This window comes from Hordeum vulgare, chromosome 1H (assembly GCF_904849725.1).
Source record: "Hordeum vulgare subsp. vulgare chromosome 1H, MorexV3_pseudomolecules_assembly, whole genome shotgun sequence".
Taxonomy (NCBI): Eukaryota; Viridiplantae; Streptophyta; class Magnoliopsida; order Poales; family Poaceae; genus Hordeum; species Hordeum vulgare.
The window spans coordinates 412632139-412653921 of record NC_058518.1 but is presented as its reverse complement, the minus strand read 5'-3'; the positions used below and the strand labels follow the sequence as shown (position 1 = coordinate 412653921).

Here is a 21783-nt window from a genome sequence, read left to right as displayed (position 1 = left end):
AATCCTCCAAATCCATGGCGTAGGATTTATCATACAGATCAAACAGTATGGATGAGTCACGGCCAACTGAAAATTTAAATCCACGCACGAAAGAGGCAGTGAGCATAGCATAATGTTCACATTTATCTGAGAGGAATTCTTCTAACCCGGCATTGCGGACAAGTGTATCAAACTCATCCTGGAAACCTGCTTCGATCATGAACTCATCGACGACACCGTCCAAGGGATGACCGGAAACCTGTTCGACGCCTTCCTGAGACCCTACTTCCTTGAGGCCTACCGTCCGCTCAGAAAGGGAGACCTGTTCCTGGTGAGAGGCGGCATGACGAGCGTGGAGTTCAAGGTCGTGGAGACCGACCCCGCGGAGTACTGCATCGTCGCTCCTGACACGGAGGTTTTCTGCGACGGCGAGCCTGTCAAGAGGGAGGACGAGGAGAGGCTCGACGACGTCGGCTACGACGATGTCGGCGGAGTCAGGAAGCAGATGGCCCAGATCAGAGAGCTGGTTGAGCTCCCGCTGCGCCACCCCCAGCTGTTCAAGTCCATTGGTGTCAAGCCTCCGAAGGGCATCTTGCTGTATGGGCCACCTGGGACCGGCAAAACCCTCATTGCCAGAGCTGTGGCCAACGAGACAGGCGCCTTCTTCTTCCTGATCAATGGCCCGGAGATTATGTCGAAGCTCGCCGGAGAAAGCGAGAGCAACCTCAGGAAGGCGTTTGAAGAGGCCGAGAAGAACGCGCCGGCCATCATCTTCATCGACGAGATTGACTCCATAGCCCCAAAGAGAGAAAAGACCAACGGAGAGGTGGAAAGGCGTATCGTTTCGCAGCTGCTCACTCTCATGGATGGGCTTAAGTCCCGTGCACACGTTATTGTCATGGGTGCTACCAACCGCCCGAACAGCATCGACCCTGCTCTCAGAAGGTTTGGAAGGTTTGATAGAGAGATCGACATTGGAGTCCCCGATGAGGTCGGGCGGCTCGAGGTTCTCCGGATTCACACTAAGAACATGAAGCTGGCTGAAGATGTTGAGCTGGAGCATGTTTCAAGAGACACCCATGGGTACGTCGGCGCCGATCTCGCTGCCCTTTGTACCGAGGCTGCTCTCCAGTGCATTCGCGAGAAGATGGATATCATAGACCTCGAGGATGACACCATTGATGCGGAGATACTGAATTCCATGGCCGTCACAAATGACCATTTCAAGATTGCACTGGGGACAAGCAACCCATCTGCTCTTCGTGAAACTATGGTCGAAGTTCCGAATGTCTCTTGGGAAGATATTGGTGGCCTGGAGAGTGTAAAAAGGGAGCTGCAGGAGACCGTCCAGTATCCAGTGGAGCATCCAGAGAAATTCGAGAAGTTTGGCATGGCTCCCTCCAAAGGTGTTCTGTTCTACGGCCCTCCGGGCTGCGGCAAGACCTTGTTGGCCAAGGCGATTGCCAATGAGTGCCAGGCAAACTTCATCAGCATCAAAGGACCGGAGCTGCTTACCATGTGGTTTGGCGAGAGCGAGGCCAATGTGCGTGAGATCTTCGACAAGGCTAGGGGGTCGGCACCATGCGTCCTCTTCTTTGACGAGCTCGACTCGATTGCCACCAAGCGAGGAAGCAGTGTTGGCGATGCCGGAGGTGCCGCCGATAGGGTGCTGAATCAGCTTCTTACCGAGATGGACGGCATGAATGCCAAGAAAACCGTGTTCATCATCGGCGCCACCAACAGGCCAGACATCATAGACCCTGCCTTGCTTCGGCCTGGGCGCCTTGATCAGCTTATCTACATTCCTCTGCCTGACGTTGAATCCAGGCTCCAGATCTTCAGGGCCTGCCTCAGGAAGTCTCCTGTGGCCAAGGATGTTGACTTGAATGCGCTCGCCAAATACACGCAGGGGTTCAGCGGCGCAGACATCACGGAGATCTGTCAGCGTGCGTGCAAATATGCCATCAGAGAGAACATTGAGAAGGACATGGAAAAGGAGAGGCGGCGGAAGGACAACCCTGAAGCCATGGAGGAAGACGAGGTCGATGAGATCAGGGCTGCTCACTTGGAGGAGAGCATGAGGTATGCACGCCGGAGTGTGAGCGATGCTGATATTCGCAAATACCAGGCCTTTGCTCAGACGCTGCAGCAGTCCCGTGGTTTCGGCACCGAGTTCCGATTCCCTGATCGGCCGGTGGGGGGCGCTACAGCCGCGGCCGATCCTTTCGCGTCCGCTGCCACGGCAGCTGAAGAAGATGATTTGTACAGTTAAATTTGCCTGCTGTTCCACCAACTTACCGTGGTTTCCTTTGATATACTTGCTGTATTTATGCTGCCATTTGTAAGACACAGGAAGACAATGTAATTATATTTTTTTCGTGCAGTGTTGTGATCATATATACTGAAGATTGTATCCTCCACCTTTTTCTACTGACAATAACAGAGCCTCTCCAGAATGTTGATAAATTAGTTTAGCTGAAAGTCTCTGCAATGCACCAATACCAATTTTTGGATTTTCTTGCCACCAGCATTAAACAGGCCAATGACATGGCCGTCCTGAAAGATCGAGCAATATACCAACAGCAGGGTTTACTCAACCAGCTCTGTAGAAAATTACTCCCTCCGTTCTTAAATATAAGACCTTTTAAAGATTTTAATATGGACTACATATGAAGCAAGTGAATGTACGCTCTAAAATACGTCTATATACATCCGTATGTTATTTATATTGAAATATCTAAAAGGTCTTATATTTAGGAACGGAGGGAGTAGTAATCACAGGGGAGTGGCTCGAGTCATTACCTCTTCCATATAGGAAATACAACTCCCTTCAGAAGTTGAGATTTTCCTATGGCTAGTACTATATCTCATAACAAAATGATGACCATGGATGGTCTGAAAAGGAGGTACATGAATAAACCAGAGGAGCCTATTTTGGAGTCCATAGGCTGCATCCCTCTCTGATGATCGTGGTTAGCGGTTGTAGAATACAAGCATCGTACTCTACAAGTAGGCAGTATATGGATTTTTTTGAGTTGAAGTGAACCTCAAAGAGCTTGCGCATTTTCTAAGCATCAAAGATTGCTTTTTCCACAAGTAACAGCACTAAGCAATGTTTGTGTAGTAAGCAACCAGCATACTGGTAATATCAAAGAGACAGTTCAAATAAATAGGACCGCAATCAACTTCTCAGCAGCTTCTCATACCAACCCAATCACTTTATTTCTTTCTTCTTTCCTTCATCAGGGTATAAAATGAAATATGGTAATGGAACGAATCGTTGCATTGTAATTGTATGTATATCAAGGTTACACGCCAGTGTCAACTGGCACCAAAAACAACTTTGGACATTCCTCGAGTTCTTGGCGGCTGCCATCCCGCCCACACGCTTGAATGATAAATTTCAGGCTGGCGACTTCGTTGGGAACCTGAAGGTCTGACACATAGAAGGCTTCAACGCTTGCGACACCAAGAAAACTCCTGGAAGCCTTGGCATTTGAATCCGCAGTTAGCTTCTCTACATATATGTTGTACTTCATGAATGATGCTTGATGACCCGGATTCAGCTTCCAGCTAATTTTCAGACTAAGAAGCTTAGATGTGTTGGAGTTATTTGACCAAGAGATGTAATTGCCTTCTGTCACCCACGATTCTGCTGAAGGGAACTGTGTGTTTTCGTCCATGTTCCGGATGCTTATGTGGCCTACGGATGCATGGTAAGGCGACGATCTATCTGCATCTTCCTCTGAGCTTCCATCTTCCTCTGCTTCTGAATCGATTTTGCCAGTGGTTTTCAATGTGCAGACAATGTTGATTCCAGTTAATGTGTAGCTGGCACTGGACTGGACAGTTGCTCGGTAGAGGACCCAGTTTTGGTTATCGGGAGCTTGTGACTCGACCTTATCAGATCGAACATATGAGCCGTACAAGTGATGGTGTTTCTTTCTACTGAATGTCGATATGTCCTCTGCAATGAGAATGGAGGTATTCCCCTTGTTTTTGGATGACAAGTCCAGGGATAATCCTATGTCACAGTTTGCATCAGCTTTGACCTGAATCAATCACCACGAAGGAACTATAACATTTTGCTGAGAAGAATAAGGCGTATAGAAAAAGCAGAGCAGTAAGGTAAGGTTGTGCATGTAGTGTTATCATGGACATACTTTTGCTTGGCACTTAAGATACCTCTTGTCAATGTTAGTAACAAATAACAAGAAACGTTTCTGCAGTGTGATTGGGAATGAAGTGAAGGTTCCACAGAGCATGCAGTGACTATGCTCAATGATCAGTTGGAAGATAGTTAAAATGGCATAACGAGTGGAATATATTTTCTCACCGAATAAAACACATGTACATATCCATCTTCCATGGAAAGTCCTCCATTAAAAAGCTGCTCTGAGAAAATTGCGTTCTGCCTGAGACTTCCTTGGACTGTCACACAATCCCCTCCACTGTACGGCTCATCCCTGAAACTATGTAGCAACCAGCGAAAATATGGTTATAAATTGGAAAAGCCTGTAGAAGTAATAATATGCCATGTAGAAGGAAAATAAAAATGGCTTGCTCGGTGATAAGACACTTAAAGGAAGCACAAGTTCAATTAGCACAATATAAAATAACAAACAGCCAGTCTGCTTGTCCAGCACAGTACACCTTTCTAGTTCTAGCATAAGAAATGGAAAATAATAAGAATGTAAAGCCCACATAATTTTTAGCTAAACTTAATGGTGAGCTTACTTGATAGAAGTTTGTACTGGTGGTTGAACTTCATCTCCAGTGTACTTAAGCATAGGCTGGTCAAAATGGGGCCATCATGACAGGTTAGTTCAGGATGGGTCGACAAAGTCACCTTTAAATCCTTTAAAAAGAAAGCAACAATTTTTAGAGGCAGGCATGGCAATGACATTTTTCAAACATAGTTTCACCCCTGCAGTTTAAACCTTTTCTGGTAACATATCATATTTCATAGAGGTGCAGAAAAAGAAGTGCTAGATGATCAATGTTATCAGTCAGGTAGGAAATTTCAATTCAAACCACGCAAGACAGCATGTATACGGTGCTTTTAAGATACATCACTTTGTGTCAAGGTGTAGAGTGTGAACAATATACATAAAAGACATGATCCAAGAGGATCTGTTGGCAGTATAGTACCTGAAAACTTTGGCAGGAAATATTGTTCCATGGATCACGTGAGACTTGTTGACCTTCAGAAGATACCTGGTAACCATGACCCTGGAGGAAATCAAAAGTTTAAAGCCAATTAATATAAAAAATATAAAATGGAGAAATTTTGACAATTGGATAGAGAAATTGCAACTATGTATATATGATACGAAGAAAAAAAAACATTAAGTAACTCATATACTATCCACTAGTTATACTCACTGTTAAGCATCAATTGTTGCATATCAAATCATTCCACATTGTGCTAATACCACATAGATACTTGGCCATGTAAATATATACTCACAGTGATAAAGTAGTATACATATTACCACACCGTAGTATATGAGACATGGCTATAAGCCTATAACTACACCTGCTGAACAGGTACAATTGAAGATATGAGCACTTAGGAACTACTACTAGAACATGGCAAGGTTTAAATAGCTCTTCATTCTAAAAAATTAGCATCGAGAATCACTGTATCATCATTCCTGGGCTTAGAGGTTCTGTAAACAGCTTCTACATCATATGACATCCCTAAGCTGCAGATTCTATCATTAATTATATTCTGAGCATGTGTATGTACTGACTTCTGCACCCAGTATAATTAATAAAAATGTTTAGATAATTAGTGTCACAATAATAATCGCTGGAGATGTACCTGATCAAAATCTGAGTAGAAAGGTAATCGTTTCGGATAGCTCCGAAGAACGTCCCATGATTTTTCAACGAGGCCCCACCAGCTGCACTATTACTGGGTGAATATTTTCAAGAAGTATGGCAGAACTTAGGAGAGTGTTAGCAGTACATTACCGATTTTGTGCACTCTGAAAGTCAGGTGGTTGCTTAGTTTCATATATCCATCCAGGAGCAAATATCGCAGTTGAGACATCATCTTTTTTAAGTAGATCAAGGGCAACATTTGTCTAGCAAAATAGACAGTTGACAGTTTAATAGAATGCATTTACATTCGGACAAAATAGTTAGAAGGGCTGATCTAATACATTACTGTTGTATTCAATAAATGTTGTATAGTCAGCACGTTTTACAACACTCGAGCATTGGAGTGTGTATCTATTTAATACTCAATATATGCAGGACAATCGTTGAGTTACACTCATAAGACCTTACTAATTTAGTTGTCAGTTTCGAAGCAGAGTACAGACAGGAAGGAATGCAATACACTGCAGCAAGAATCATGAGTTGAACCAAACAGAGAAAAGATTTCACATACATTCCATTGCCCACCACCGAAAGTATTTCGGCCGAAAACATCAATACCCATGTACACATCATACTTCCGGTCACCAGCAGTTGCAGCTGAATCTCGTGGATATTTTTCCTACCAAAATGATTCCAGTTTTTTCAGGTAATCATTGAGGAGGTATTGTGGGGGACCAGAAAAGGAAAAGAGGGTTACCTTCCATGTATAATTGGCAAATAAGCCATCACACAAATCAAAGAATGGCTTGTTATACTCGTTGAGCTTATCCTGCCAATCGAGATCGCCCCTCACAGTAATTGCATCATACCTGTAGTAGGGCAATGTCAGACGCCAATAGTTCATAAAACAAGTTTCACAACTAAAACCATTAATGCTTGCGCAGTAGGAAATACCATATGACTAAAGATCCAGGAACAGCAGCATGCATTCTCTTGGTTAGATGACTGACAAACTCTTTCAGGTTATTGATGAACTGAATGTCGAGCTTAACCTCAATATTGATCTGAAAGATAATTCAGCATCAGCAACAGTCATATCTCCAAGAACGGCAGCATAGACGTCCAGATAAAATTCTTATGGCGAATAAATTACTCAGTGGTTGTCCGATTTAGTCACAAAATGAAGATCAGGTTCCTCAAATCCAATTTGCATGGGGATCATGTTGTTAAAAAAATGTATATCGTTTTTTCACCAAGTACTGTATCGTTTCAGAAATTACAATATACGCTGTAGCATATAAGGATTACCAGCCAGCCATCAAAGCCTAAGGTAGCAGCCAGCTCTGCAAGCCTCTCGGCATACATCTGCGCGGAATCCTGTGTTGCAAACATCTCCCTGCAGATTTCTGCGCCTTTATCCCACTCCGTGATGAACGTTCCCAAAACCTTTGCTCAAAAACCGGTAAAGCAAACCCTGTTAAACGACCGCTTGAGCGAAGCCAAGAAGCAAGCAGGAAGGATGCCGGCGAGACCGTGCGTGGAGGCAAGCAAACGAACCTTGACGCCGTGGAGGTGCGCGGCGTTGGTCCAGCATGGCGGCGGGAGGGTGACGAGGTAGTGGGAGAAGTAGACGAAGACGTCCACGAGGTGCCAATGCCAGAGCGCGTAGGCATCGGGGTCGGCCCCGCCCTGCGGCGCGGCGTCGTCGCGGTAGCCGCCCTGGAAGTCGTGGCAGACGAGGAGGCGGCGCCGCGGCGGGAGCGGCGCCCCGGGAGAGGGGAGCGGCGTGGAGGCGCGGTTGAAGGGGAGGTGGAAGTTGGAGGCCTCGGAGAGGTAGGAGCGGGAGGCGAGCGCGGAGAGGTCGGTGATGGGGTAGGAGATGGGCGGCGCCGGCCTGGAAGCGTCGAACGGCGGCTCCCAGTCGCGCCGCTCGCCTTCGGAGGCGGCGGCGTCGTCCGCGGCGGGCAGGGTCATGAGCTCGCGGATGAGACGGAGGAGGCGGCGCAGGGAGAAGGGCATGTGCTCCGCCGCCGTTGAACCGGCGGCGGACGGCGATGGTCTGCCCACCCAAATTTATTGTCGGGCAATACGCAATTTAGCCCCTGGAGTTGGCAACTGTGAATTTTATGATAAATTTTGTCCAAAAATGAGCTCCTCCCCTCCTCCAATTTAAATCCTTCGATGAAATGAAAGCAAGCAGTACTAGTAGCATTTTGTGTGTACTAGCACTTGCTCCACACACACACACGCATCCACACATGGAGTTTTTTTTGTTTTTGTTTTTGCGGGATCCACACATGGAGCTTTAGACCGACGAAGAACTAAAATAGTCGATTAAGGAATTATCTAGTTGATCTCATTTGGAGATTCGGGTGATGGGGGGCAGTTGTTTGTCAGAGAAGCAAGGCTTAGCCACGTCCCTGTTTGACCACTCCATGTGATGATCTGGTAGTCACATGCATCTGCACGCTATGTTGTCCAATCCTTTGTTTACTATGGACGACGCTAGGCGTCGACCGACCGACGCAAGCAAGAGATAGGTAGCCGGAACAAAATCACTGTTTTGACCTTATTTGTAAGGGTTAATTATCCTTTTGTCCTCACTGATGTCTCTGTGTTCAGTTTTGCCATCAGTTGCGAATCGTGCTCAATTTTGCTCCTAGTCTGTCCGTACCGACTCGTTCCATGAAAATTGTCGTCTCCGTCAGGTCAACCTTTTGACTCAGCCCTTACAGGTGGGACCAGGCGGCAGAGACGCGCTAGACTTGTGGGACCCAGCAAATAGTCGTTGAGCAGAGAGCCGTTGCGGGTGTGCGATATAAGTGGGCGACAGAGAGCGCGGCGGTGACCACGACGACAGAGAGAGCGCGGCGGTGACCACGGCGACAGAGAGAGCGCGGCGGTGGCCACGACGAGAGAGAGAGAGAGAGCGGCGGTGGCCACAGCGACAGAGAGAGAGCGACGGTGGGAAGACAGCTATGGAGGGCGCGGCGGCGTTGAGATCCCCTTCGGCTCCGAGCTCGATGTCTTCTTCAAGCTCCCGCGCAACCTCGCGGATGCAGAGCCCGGCGTGTGTGGAGATGTCGATCTTCGTCTGTCCACGGTGTCGGGCAGGCATTGATCGGAGGGTTTCTCACACACCGAAGAACCATAATCGTCTGTTCTACGTGTGCGACGAGAATGGGGTAAGAATCGGGGCAATTGCACCATTTTCGTGGTTGGGATCTTTGAGCAATTGGTTGATCTGTTTGGCGTTCATGTAGGTGAAATGTTTCTTTCTTTGGGTCGATGCTCTGGCCAAGACTCTGATGAATGAACTGTAAGAAGAGCATGGAGAATGGTTGCCCATGCTGCCACGAATGGAAGTGGCCGCAGCACGAGCTCCGGAAGAAGAGGCAGAGGGCGAAGCACGCAATGACAGAGAGCTAGCTATTGAGCTTAGGATGTTGAAGAAAAAGGTTAGGAAGCTTGAAGATCAAGCACAAATACCCATTTGCAATTACTTTTGGGCATTTGTAGGTATGGTAATCGCACCGGGTGTAATGTTGAAATTGTATGGAAAGGCATGAATTAGGACCCCATGAATTATGGAAGAATTTGTAAGCTTGAAATTGTATGAGAAATTCACCTTGTTTAAAAGATGGGTACCTGATTGGCAATCTCTAGCAATGGCTAGACGACTGCTATTCTCGATTGCTCAACAATTAGAAATTGTCTTGCAATAACCCACCAGCGCGTGGGACCGAGGCAGTTTTCGAGGATAGAGTATTCAACCCAAATTTGTTGGTTCGCCCGACAGGAAGTGAAAGGATACTCTCAAGTATTAGCAGCTGAATGTGTCAGATTCAACCACACCTGAAAGATTAGTATCTGCAAGCAAAGTATGAGTAGCAAAGTAGTATGATAACAACGGTAGCAAGTAACAACAGTAGCAAGTAACAGCAACAGAGCAAAACAAGTAACAACAACAGTGGGACAAACTCGTAGGCAATGGGTCGGTGATTTGTTTGGATGATATTCATCATGCAACAGTTATAACACGGAGAGATATGTGTCTAGCTCCTGTTCGTCAATGTGATGTAGGCATGCATTCCGTGTGTCGTCATACGTGCTTAGGGAAAAGAACTTGCATGACATCTATTGTCCATCCCTCCCGTGGCAGCGGGGTCCAAAAGGAAACTACGGGATATTAAGGTTCTCCTTTTAATAAAGAACCGGACCAACACATTAGCACTTGGTGAACACATGAACTCCTCAAACTATGGTCATCACCGGGAGTGGTTCCGGTTATTGTCACTCCGGGGTTGTCGGGTCATAACACATAGTAGGTAACTACAACTTGCAAGATCGGATCTAAAAAACACATATATTGGTGACAACATAATAATTTCAGATCTGAAATCATGGCACTCGGGCCCTAGTGACAAGCATTAAGCATGGCAAAGTAGTAGCAACATCAATCTCAGAACATAGTGGATACTAGGGATCAATCCCCGTCAAAACTAACTCGATTACATGATAGATCTCATCCTACTCATCACCGCCCAGTGAGCCTACGAATATATTACTCACGAACGACGAAGAGCTTCATGGAATTGGAGAGGGAAGAAGGTTGATGATGACGATGGCGACGATTTCCCCTCTTCGGAGCCCAAAACGGACTCCAGATCTGTCCTCCAGATGAAGAACAGGATGTGGTGGCGCCTCCGTATCGCAAACGCGACGAAATCTTCTTTCTTGATTTTTTCTGGGACGAAAGTGAATTTATAGAGCTGGAATTGGGGGCGGCAGAGCCACGTGGGCCCCACAAGCTTGCTAGCCGCCACCAGGGGGTGGCAGCTATAGGGCTTGTGGCCCACTGGCCCATCCCCTCCGGTGGATCTTTGCGCATGTATTTTTCATATTTTCCAAAAATATTCTCCATAAATTTTCAGGACGTTCTGAGAACTTTCATTTCTGCACAAAAACAACACCAAGGCAATTCTGCTGAAAACGGCGTTAGTCCCAGTTTAGTTCCATTCAAATCATGCAAATTAGAGTCCAAAACAAGGCCAAAAGAGTTTGGAAAAGTAGATACGATGGAGACGTATCAACTCCCAAGCTTAAAACCTTGCTTGTCCTCAAGCAACTCAGTTGACAAACTGAGAGAGAAAGAAAAACTTTGACAAACTCTGCTTGATCTTGTTGTTGCAACTATGTCTAACTCATAACCAGAATTTCAGCAAGATCACAAGTTAACCACATAAGCAAGTGACTCAAAGGTCTCACGGTAAACTAATATCAATGGCATAATCATCTAACGAGCAAATAATAACGAGTTTCAAATACCAACACTTCAATCAAAACAAGCATGAAGCAATATGAATAGGTGGTATCTCGCTAGCTCTTTCTGAGACCGCAAAACATAAATGCAGAGCACTTTCAAAGATCAAGGGCTGACTAAACATTATAATTCATAGCAACGAAGATCCAGTCATAGTCATACTCAATAACAATCAAAAGCAAAGCATAAAAATGACAGAGGTGCTCTCTAATTGGTGCTTATATAAGAAGAGGATGACTCAACAGGAAAATAAATAGACAGGCCCTTCGCAGAGGGAAGCATTGATTTGTAGAGGTGCCAGAGCTCAAGCTTTGAAAACAGAGATAATAATTTTGGGTGGCATGCTTTCATTGTCAATGCAATGACCAAGAGTTCTCAATATCTTCCATGCTACTCATGCTATAGGCGGTTCCCGAACAAAAAAGTAAAGTTTTAACTCCCCCTCCACCAATCAATCACACTCCACGGCTAGCCGAATCCTCGGGTACCGTCCATACTAACATCAATCCGGGGGGAGTCTTGTTTTACAGTTATGTTTTCGATTTAAGCGTGGAACTGGGCATCCCAATTACCGGCCCCTTTCTCGTGAATGACAGTGAATAAACACATGCCGAGGATAACACTCATAGCATGGAAGATACCAATAGCCCCTGTCACCACATGAGCGGTTCGGGCATGCAAAACAGATTATTCCTTGAAGGTTTAGAGAGTGGCACATGCAAATTTACTTAGAACGGCAGGTAAATACCGCAAATAGGTAGGTATGGTGGACTCTCATGAATTTTTTTTGGGTTTATGGAAGTGGATGCACAAGCAGTATTCCGCTTAGTACAAGTGAAGGCTAGCAAAAGACTCGGAAGCGACCAACTAGAGAGCGATAACAGTCATCAAGATGCAATGAGTTTGGCTAACATTGAATGCAAGCATGAACAAGATATAAATCACCATGAACACGAACATCATAGAGGCTATGTTGATTTTGTTTCAACTACATGCATGAACGTGCGCCAAGTCAAGCCACTTGAATCATTCAAAGGAGAATACCATCCTATCATACTACATCATAGTCATCTCAAAATCTATGTTGGCATTCAAGACAAACCATTATAAACTCTCAGCTAGTTAAGCATGACATCAGAAACTATGATCTCTAAGTTGTCATTGCAAACATGGTTCTCTCACAACAAAGCTGAATCAGGCATGACAAGCTAGTCATATTTACAAAAACAAATAGATAGAGTTCATACCAGCTTTTCCAGTCTCAGACACTTCATCATATATCATCATTATTGCCTTTCATTTGCACGATCGAACGATGTGAACAATAATAAGAGCGCTCGTGCATTGGACTAAGTTGGATCTGCAGGCAACCACAAAGGAGAAGACAAAGTAATATGGCTCTTTGAAAGCTAAACAGGTATGCATGCAAGAACCACTAAACATTGTAACCAATATCTTCTACCTTGACCCAAAGAAAAATAAAACTATTTACACGGGAAAGCTCCCAACAAGCAAAATAAGAAAGAAAAAATCTTTTTGGGTTTTCTCAAAAGGACACAAAACAAGAAAACGAAAATAAACTAGCATGGATAGTACAGTGGCAAAGTGTAAACACCGGCTAACAAAGTGAAAGCATAAGCATGAATGTAAGGTCGGTGAGAACACGTACTCCCCCAAGCTTAGGCTTTTGGCCTAGCTTGGTCTACTCCCATGGATCGTCCTGGCGAAACCCAAAATCATAATGGGTGTTATACGGGAGTGCTACAACCACTGCCTGAATAGCTGCCTCACGAAGTCGAGCAGCCGTCGCCTCCCTCTCATACTCCTTTGCCTCTCCTATGGTTATGTAGTATCTTTGTTTTACCTGAAAGTCAAAGAAAGCAGGAGCAGGAAGGGTAATATGGAAAACACGCTGCCGGTTAAATATCAAGCGGTATAGGAGGGATCCATGATCCCTCTCAAGAAACTGGTAGTGTGTTAGAGCGACACGATCAAGGTAGGCTGTACGGAGAGGAGGGTCTTCTGAACGGATGGATACTCCAAGAAAATTTGCTAAGCGTGTAGCATAAATTCCACCAAAGAAATCCCCCTCAATGGCATTATTGTTCAGCCTCCTAGCTATTATAGCTCCCATATTGAAGCTCCTGTCACCTGTTACTGCGCTCTTAAGGATACTAAGGTCGGAAGCGCATAGGTGACAATGTGCACCCTTGCTGTTAATGCACCTACCTATGAAGAGGAAAAAGTAGTGCAAAGCAGGGAAATGGATGCTTCCTATGGTGGCTTGCGTGATATCTCTGGTTTCTCCAACAGTTATACTAGAGACAAAGTCTCTGACCGAAGACTTAGAAGGATCATTAATACTACCCCCATCGGGTATCTTGCAAATCCCATTGAAATCCTCCAAATCCATGGCGTAGGATTTATCATACAGATCAAACAGTATGGATGAGTCACGGCCAACTGAAAATTTAAATCCACGCACGAAAGAGGCAGTGAGCATAGCATAATGTTCACATTTATCTGAGAGGAATTCTTCTAACCCGGCATTGCGGACAAGTGTATCAAACTCATCCTGGAAACCTGCTTCGATCATGAACTCATCGACGACACCGTCCAAGGGATGACCGGAAACCTGTTCGACGCCTTCCTGAGACCCTACTTCCTTGAGGCCTACCGTCCGCTCAGAAAGGGAGACCTGTTCCTGGTGAGAGGCGGCATGACGAGCGTGGAGTTCAAGGTCGTGGAGACCGACCCCGCGGAGTACTGCATCGTCGCTCCTGACACGGAGGTTTTCTGCGACGGCGAGCCTGTCAAGAGGGAGGACGAGGAGAGGCTCGACGACGTCGGCTACGACGATGTCGGCGGAGTCAGGAAGCAGATGGCCCAGATCAGAGAGCTGGTTGAGCTCCCGCTGCGCCACCCCCAGCTGTTCAAGTCCATTGGTGTCAAGCCTCCGAAGGGCATCTTGCTGTATGGGCCACCTGGGACCGGCAAAACCCTCATTGCCAGAGCTGTGGCCAACGAGACAGGCGCCTTCTTCTTCCTGATCAATGGCCCGGAGATTATGTCGAAGCTCGCCGGAGAAAGCGAGAGCAACCTCAGGAAGGCGTTTGAAGAGGCCGAGAAGAACGCGCCGGCCATCATCTTCATCGACGAGATTGACTCCATAGCCCCAAAGAGAGAAAAGACCAACGGAGAGGTGGAAAGGCGTATCGTTTCGCAGCTGCTCACTCTCATGGATGGGCTTAAGTCCCGTGCACACGTTATTGTCATGGGTGCTACCAACCGCCCGAACAGCATCGACCCTGCTCTCAGAAGGTTTGGAAGGTTTGATAGAGAGATCGACATTGGAGTCCCCGATGAGGTCGGGCGGCTCGAGGTTCTCCGGATTCACACTAAGAACATGAAGCTGGCTGAAGATGTTGAGCTGGAGCATGTTTCAAGAGACACCCATGGGTACGTCGGCGCCGATCTCGCTGCCCTTTGTACCGAGGCTGCTCTCCAGTGCATTCGCGAGAAGATGGATATCATAGACCTCGAGGATGACACCATTGATGCGGAGATACTGAATTCCATGGCCGTCACAAATGACCATTTCAAGATTGCACTGGGGACAAGCAACCCATCTGCTCTTCGTGAAACTATGGTCGAAGTTCCGAATGTCTCTTGGGAAGATATTGGTGGCCTGGAGAGTGTAAAAAGGGAGCTGCAGGAGACCGTCCAGTATCCAGTGGAGCATCCAGAGAAATTCGAGAAGTTTGGCATGGCTCCCTCCAAAGGTGTTCTGTTCTACGGCCCTCCGGGCTGCGGCAAGACCTTGTTGGCCAAGGCGATTGCCAATGAGTGCCAGGCAAACTTCATCAGCATCAAAGGACCGGAGCTGCTTACCATGTGGTTTGGCGAGAGCGAGGCCAATGTGCGTGAGATCTTCGACAAGGCTAGGGGGTCGGCACCATGCGTCCTCTTCTTTGACGAGCTCGACTCGATTGCCACCAAGCGAGGAAGCAGTGTTGGCGATGCCGGAGGTGCCGCCGATAGGGTGCTGAATCAGCTTCTTACCGAGATGGACGGCATGAATGCCAAGAAAACCGTGTTCATCATCGGCGCCACCAACAGGCCAGACATCATAGACCCTGCCTTGCTTCGGCCTGGGCGCCTTGATCAGCTTATCTACATTCCTCTGCCTGACGTTGAATCCAGGCTCCAGATCTTCAGGGCCTGCCTCAGGAAGTCTCCTGTGGCCAAGGATGTTGACTTGAATGCGCTCGCCAAATACACGCAGGGGTTCAGCGGCGCAGACATCACGGAGATCTGTCAGCGTGCGTGCAAATATGCCATCAGAGAGAACATTGAGAAGGACATGGAAAAGGAGAGGCGGCGGAAGGACAACCCTGAAGCCATGGAGGAAGACGAGGTCGATGAGATCAGGGCTGCTCACTTGGAGGAGAGCATGAGGTATGCACGCCGGAGTGTGAGCGATGCTGATATTCGCAAATACCAGGCCTTTGCTCAGACGCTGCAGCAGTCCCGTGGTTTCGGCACCGAGTTCCGATTCCCTGATCGGCCGGTGGGGGGCGCTACAGCCGCGGCCGATCCTTTCGCGTCCGCTGCCACGGCAGCTGAAGAAGATGATTTGTACAGTTAAATTTGCCTGCTGTTCCACCAACTTACCGTGGTTTCCTTTGATATACTTGCTGTATTTATGCTGCCATTTGTAAGACACAGGAAGACAATGTAATTATATTTTTTTCGTGCAGTGTTGTGATCATATATACTGAAGATTGTATCCTCCACCTTTTTCTACTGACAATAACAGAGCCTCTCCAGAATGTTGATAAATTAGTTTAGCTGAAAGTCTCTGCAATGCACCAATACCAATTTTTGGATTTTCTTGCCACCAGCATTAAACAGGCCAATGACATGGCCGTCCTGAAAGATCGAGCAATATACCAACAGCAGGGTTTACTCAACCAGCTCTGTAGAAAATTACTCCCTCCGTTCTTAAATATAAGACCTTTTAAAGATTTTAATATGGACTACATATGAAGCAAGTGAATGTACGCTCTAAAATACGTCTATATACATCCGTATGTTATTTATATTGAAATATCTAAAAGGTCTTATATTTAGGAACGGAGGGAGTAGTAATCACAGGGGAGTGGCTCGAGTCATTACCTCTTCCATATAGGAAATACAACTCCCTTCAGAAGTTGAGATTTTCCTATGGCTAGTACTATATCTCATAACAAAATGATGACCATGGATGGTCTGAAAAGGAGGTACATGAATAAACCAGAGGAGCCTATTTTGGAGTCCATAGGCTGCATCCCTCTCTGATGATCGTGGTTAGCGGTTGTAGAATACAAGCATCGTACTCTACAAGTAGGCAGTATATGGATTTTTTTGAGTTGAAGTGAACCTCAAAGAGCTTGCGCATTTTCTAAGCATCAAAGATTGCTTTTTCCACAAGTAACAGCACTAAGCAATGTTTGTGTAGTAAGCAACCAGCATACTGGTAATATCAAAGAGACAGTTCAAATAAATAGGACCGCAATCAACTTCTCAGCAGCTTCTCATACCAACCCAATCACTTTATTTCTTTCTTCTTTCCTTCATCAGGGTATAAAATGAAATATGGTAATGGAACGAATCGTTGCATTGTAATTGTATGTATATCAAGGTTACACGCCAGTGTCAACTGGCACCAAAAACAACTTTGGACATTCCTCGAGTTCTTGGCGGCTGCCATCCCGCCCACACGCTTGAATGATAAATTTCAGGCTGGCGACTTCGTTGGGAACCTGAAGGTCTGACACATAGAAGGCTTCAACGCTTGCGACACCAAGAAAACTCCTGGAAGCCTTGGCATTTGAATCCGCAGTTAGCTTCTCTACATATATGTTGTACTTCATGAATGATGCTTGATGACCCGGATTCAGCTTCCAGCTAATTTTCAGACTAAGAAGCTTAGATGTGTTGGAGTTATTTGACCAAGAGATGTAATTGCCTTCTGTCACCCACGATTCTGCTGAAGGGAACTGTGTGTTTTCGTCCATGTTCCGGATGCTTATGTGGCCTACGGATGCATGGTAAGGCGACGATCTATCTGCATCTTCCTCTGAGCTTCCATCTTCCTCTGCTTCTGAATCGATTTTGCCAGTGGTTTTCAATGTGCAGACAATGTTGATTCCAGTTAATGTGTAGCTGGCACTGGACTGGACAGTTGCTCGGTAGAGGACCCAGTTTTGGTTATCGGGAGCTTGTGACTCGACCTTATCAGATCGAACATATGAGCCGTACAAGTGATGGTGTTTCTTTCTACTGAATGTCGATATGTCCTCTGCAATGAGAATGGAGGTATTCCCCTTGTTTTTGGATGACAAGTCCAGGGATAATCCTATGTCACAGTTTGCATCAGCTTTGACCTGAATCAATCACCACGAAGGAACTATAACATTTTGCTGAGAAGAATAAGGCGTATAGAAAAAGCAGAGCAGTAAGGTAAGGTTGTGCATGTAGTGTTATCATGGACATACTTTTGCTTGGCACTTAAGATACCTCTTGTCAATGTTAGTAACAAATAACAAGAAACGTTTCTGCAGTGTGATTGGGAATGAAGTGAAGGTTCCACAGAGCATGCAGTGACTATGCTCAATGATCAGTTGGAAGATAGTTAAAATGGCATAACGAGTGGAATATATTTTCTCACCGAATAAAACACATGTACATATCCATCTTCCATGGAAAGTCCTCCATTAAAAAGCTGCTCTGAGAAAATTGCGTTCTGCCTGAGACTTCCTTGGACTGTCACACAATCCCCTCCACTGTACGGCTCATCCCTGAAACTATGTAGCAACCAGCGAAAATATGGTTATAAATTGGAAAAGCCTGTAGAAGTAATAATATGCCATGTAGAAGGAAAATAAAAATGGCTTGCTCGGTGATAAGACACTTAAAGGAAGCACAAGTTCAATTAGCACAATATAAAATAACAAACAGCCAGTCTGCTTGTCCAGCACAGTACACCTTTCTAGTTCTAGCATAAGAAATGGAAAATAATAAGAATGTAAAGCCCACATAATTTTTAGCTAAACTTAATGGTGAGCTTACTTGATAGAAGTTTGTACTGGTGGTTGAACTTCATCTCCAGTGTACTTAAGCATAGGCTGGTCAAAATGGGGCCATCATGACAGGTTAGTTCAGGATGGGTCGACAAAGTCACCTTTAAATCCTTTAAAAAGAAAGCAACAATTTTTAGAGGCAGGCATGGCAATGACATTTTTCAAACATAGTTTCACCCCTGCAGTTTAAACCTTTTCTGGTAACATATCATATTTCATAGAGGTGCAGAAAAAGAAGTGCTAGATGATCAATGTTATCAGTCAGGTAGGAAATTTCAATTCAAACCACGCAAGACAGCATGTATACGGTGCTTTTAAGATACATCACTTTGTGTCAAGGTGTAGAGTGTGAACAATATACATAAAAGACATGATCCAAGAGGATCTGTTGGCAGTATAGTACCTGAAAACTTTGGCAGGAAATATTGTTCCATGGATCACGTGAGACTTGTTGACCTTCAGAAGATACCTGGTAACCATGACCCTGGAGGAAATCAAAAGTTTAAAGCCAATTAATATAAAAAATATAAAATGGAGAAATTTTGACAATTGGATAGAGAAATTGCAACTATGTATATATGATACGAAGAAAAAAAAACATTAAGTAACTCATATACTATCCACTAGTTATACTCACTGTTAAGCATCAATTGTTGCATATCAAATCATTCCACATTGTGCTAATACCACATAGATACTTGGCCATGTAAATATATACTCACAGTGATAAAGTAGTATACATATTACCACACCGTAGTATATGAGACATGGCTATAAGCCTATAACTACACCTGCTGAACAGGTACAATTGAAGATATGAGCACTTAGGAACTACTACTAGAACATGGCAAGGTTTAAATAGCTCTTCATTCTAAAAAATTAGCATCGAGAATCACTGTATCATCATTCCTGGGCTTAGAGGTTCTGTAAACAGCTTCTACATCATATGACATCCCTAAGCTGCAGATTCTATCATTAATTATATTCTGAGCATGTGTATGTACTGACTTCTGCACCCAGTATAATTAATAAAAATGTTTAGATAATTAGTGTCACAATAATAATCGCTGGAGATGTACCTGATCAAAATCTGAGTAGAAAGGTAATCGTTTCGGATAGCTCCGAAGAACGTCCCATGATTTTTCAACGAGGCCCCACCAGCTGCACTATTACTGGGTGAATATTTTCAAGAAGTATGGCAGAACTTAGGAGAGTGTTAGCAGTACATTACCGATTTTGTGCACTCTGAAAGTCAGGTGGTTGCTTAGTTTCATATATCCATCCAGGAGCAAATATCGCAGTTGAGACATCATCTTTTTTAAGTAGATCAAGGGCAACATTTGTCTAGCAAAATAGACAGTTGACAGTTTAATAGAATGCATTTACATTCGGACAAAATAGTTAGAAGGGCTGATCTAATACATTACTGTTGTATTCAATAAATGTTGTATAGTCAGCACGTTTTACAACACTCGAGCATTGGAGTGTGTATCTATTTAATACTCAATATATGCAGGACAATCGTTGAGTTACACTCATAAGACCTTACTAATTTAGTTGTCAGTTTCGAAGCAGAGTACAGACAGGAAGGAATGCAATACACTGCAGCAAGAATCATGAGTTGAACCAAACAGAGAAAAGATTTCACATACATTCCATTGCCCACCACCGAAAGTATTTCGGCCGAAAACATCAATACCCATGTACACATCATACTTCCGGTCACCAGCAGTTGCAGCTGAATCTCGTGGATATTTTTCCTACCAAAATGATTCCAGTTTTTTCAGGTAATCATTGAGGAGGTATTGTGGGGGACCAGAAAAGGAAAAGAGGGTTACCTTCCATGTATAATTGGCAAATAAGCCATCACACAAATCAAAGAATGGCTTGTTATACTCGTTGAGCTTATCCTGCCAATCGAGATCGCCCCTCACAGTAATTGCATCATACCTGTAGTAGGGCAATGTCAGACGCCAATAGTTCATAAAACAAGTTTCACAACTAAAACCATTAATGCTTGCGCAGTAGGAAATACCATATGACTAAAGATCCAGGAACAGCAGCATGCATTCTCTTGGTTAGATGACTGACAAACTCTTTCAGGTTATTGATGAACTGAATGTCGAGCTTAACCTCAATATTGATCTGAAAGATAATTCAGCATCAGCAACAGTCATATCTCCAAGAACGGCAGCATAGACGTCCAGATAAAATTCTTATGGCGAATAAATTACTCAGTGGTTGTCCGATTTAGTCACAAAATGAAGATCAGGTTCCTCAAATCCAATTTGCATGGGGATCATGTTGTTAAAAAAATGTATATCGTTTTTTCACCAAGTACTGTATCGTTTCAGAAATTACAATATACGCTGTAGCATATAAGGATTACCAGCCAGCCATCAAAGCCTAAGGTAGCAGCCAGCTCTGCAAGCCTCTCGGCATACATCTGCGCGGAATCCTGTGTTGCAAACATCTCCCTGCAGATTTCTGCGCCTTTATCCCACTCCGTGATGAACGTTCCCAAAACCTTTGCTCAAAAACCGGTAAAGCAAACCCTGTTAAACGACCGCTTGAGCGAAGCCAAGAAGCAAGCAGGAAGGATGCCGGCGAGACCGTGCGTGGAGGCAAGCAAACGAACCTTGACGCCGTGGAGGTGCGCGGCGTTGGTCCAGCATGGCGGCGGGAGGGTGACGAGGTAGTGGGAGAAGTAGACGAAGACGTCCACGAGGTGCCAATGCCAGAGCGCGTAGGCATCGGGGTCGGCCCCGCCCTGCGGCGCGGCGTCGTCGCGGTAGCCGCCCTGGAAGTCGTGGCAGACGAGGAGGCGGCGCCGCGGCGGGAGCGGCGCCCCGGGAGAGGGGAGCGGCGTGGAGGCGCGGTTGAAGGGGAGGTGGAAGTTGGAGGCCTCGGAGAGGTAGGAGCGGGAGGCGAGCGCGGAGAGGTCGGTGATGGGGTAGGAGATGGGCGGCGCCGGCCTGGAAGCGTCGAACGGCGGCTCCCAGTCGCGCCGCTCGCCTTCGGAGGCGGCGGCGTCGTCCGCGGCGGGCAGGGTCATGAGCTCGCGGATGAGACGGAGGAGGCGGCGCAGGGAGAAGGGCATGTGCTCCGCCGCCGTTGAACCGGCGGCGGACGGCGATGGTCTGCCCACCCAAATTTATTGTCGGGCAATACGCAATTTAGCCCCTGGAGTTGGCAACTGTGAATTTTATGATAAATTTTGTCCAAAAATGAGCTCCTCCCCTCCTCCAATTTAAATCCTTCGATGAAATGAAAGCAAGCAGTACTAGTAGCATTTTGTGTGTACTAGCACTTGCTCCACACACACACACGCATCCACACATGGAGTTTTTTTTGTTTTTGTTTTTGCGGGATCCACACATGGAGCTTTAGACCGACGAAGAACTAAAATAGTCGATTAAGGAATTATCTAGTTGATCTCATTTGGAGATTCGGGTGATGGGGGGCAGTTGTTTGTCAGAGAAGCAAGGCTTAGCCACGTCCCTGTTTGACCACTCCATGTGATGATCT

General features: G+C 45.6%; 4 protein-coding genes across 4 annotated transcripts; 2 read left to right on the top strand and 2 right to left on the bottom strand.

Annotated features, from left to right (window-relative positions):
- Positions 1 to 202: 202 nt before the first annotated feature.
- Positions 203 to 2251, top strand: LOC123399795 (cell division control protein 48 homolog E-like; the record flags this gene model as incomplete). The annotated part of the gene is made up of 1 exon (XM_045094180.1): positions 203 to 2251. A coding segment is annotated over one exon (2049 nt), but the record flags the coding sequence as incomplete, so codon positions are not given.
- Positions 2252 to 3176: 925 nt separating this feature from the next.
- Positions 3177 to 7972, bottom strand: LOC123441234 (cytosolic endo-beta-N-acetylglucosaminidase 1-like). Its single transcript, XM_045117728.1, has 11 exons — positions 7366 to 7972; positions 7117 to 7254; positions 6763 to 6872; positions 6566 to 6677; positions 6380 to 6487; positions 5959 to 6071; positions 5807 to 5888; positions 5131 to 5211; positions 4717 to 4772; positions 4316 to 4451; positions 3177 to 4031 (listed from the first exon to the last, which is right to left on the bottom strand). Exons 1-11 carry the CDS (start codon positions 7825 to 7827, stop codon positions 3288 to 3290), a joined length of 2142 nt encoding a protein of 713 aa, XP_044973663.1. The 5' UTR covers positions 7828 to 7972; the 3' UTR covers positions 3177 to 3287.
- Positions 7973 to 13730: 5758 nt separating this feature from the next.
- On the top strand, positions 13731 to 15779 carry LOC123399786 (cell division control protein 48 homolog E-like; the record flags this gene model as incomplete). The annotated part of the gene is made up of 1 exon (XM_045094172.1): positions 13731 to 15779. A coding segment is annotated over one exon (2049 nt), but the record flags the coding sequence as incomplete, so codon positions are not given.
- Positions 15780 to 16704: 925 nt separating this feature from the next.
- On the bottom strand, positions 16705 to 21500 carry LOC123441223 (cytosolic endo-beta-N-acetylglucosaminidase 1-like). Its single transcript, XM_045117717.1, has 11 exons — positions 20894 to 21500; positions 20645 to 20782; positions 20291 to 20400; positions 20094 to 20205; positions 19908 to 20015; positions 19487 to 19599; positions 19335 to 19416; positions 18659 to 18739; positions 18245 to 18300; positions 17844 to 17979; positions 16705 to 17559 (listed from the first exon to the last, which is right to left on the bottom strand). Exons 1-11 carry the CDS (start codon positions 21353 to 21355, stop codon positions 16816 to 16818), a joined length of 2142 nt encoding a protein of 713 aa, XP_044973652.1. The 5' UTR covers positions 21356 to 21500; the 3' UTR covers positions 16705 to 16815.
- Positions 21501 to 21783: the final 283 nt, after the last annotated feature.

Excerpts from the sequence above, each read along its gene's own strand:
- LOC123441234 (XM_045117728.1), bottom strand. The coding sequence starts at position 7,827 with ATGCCCTTCTCCCTGCGCCGCCTCCTCCGTCTCATCCGCGAGCTCATG. Across the intron at positions 7,255-7,365 it reads CGCACCTCCACGGCGTCAAG|GTTTTGGGAACGTTCATCAC; the intron begins GTTCGTTTGCTT and ends TTTTGAGCAAAG. Across the intron at positions 6,678-6,762 it reads CCTGGATCTTTAGTCATATG|GTATGATGCAATTACTGTGA; the intron begins GTATTTCCTACT and ends GCCCTACTACAG.
- LOC123441223 (XM_045117717.1), bottom strand. The coding sequence starts at position 21,355 with ATGCCCTTCTCCCTGCGCCGCCTCCTCCGTCTCATCCGCGAGCTCATG. Across the intron at positions 20,016-20,093 it reads TTGCCAATTATACATGGAAG|GAAAAATATCCACGAGATTC; the intron begins GTAACCCTCTTT and ends TCATTTTGGTAG. Across the intron at positions 18,301-18,658 it reads TTTCCTGCCAAAGTTTTCAG|CCTATGCTTAAGTACACTGG; the intron begins GTACTATACTGC and ends CATTTTGACCAG.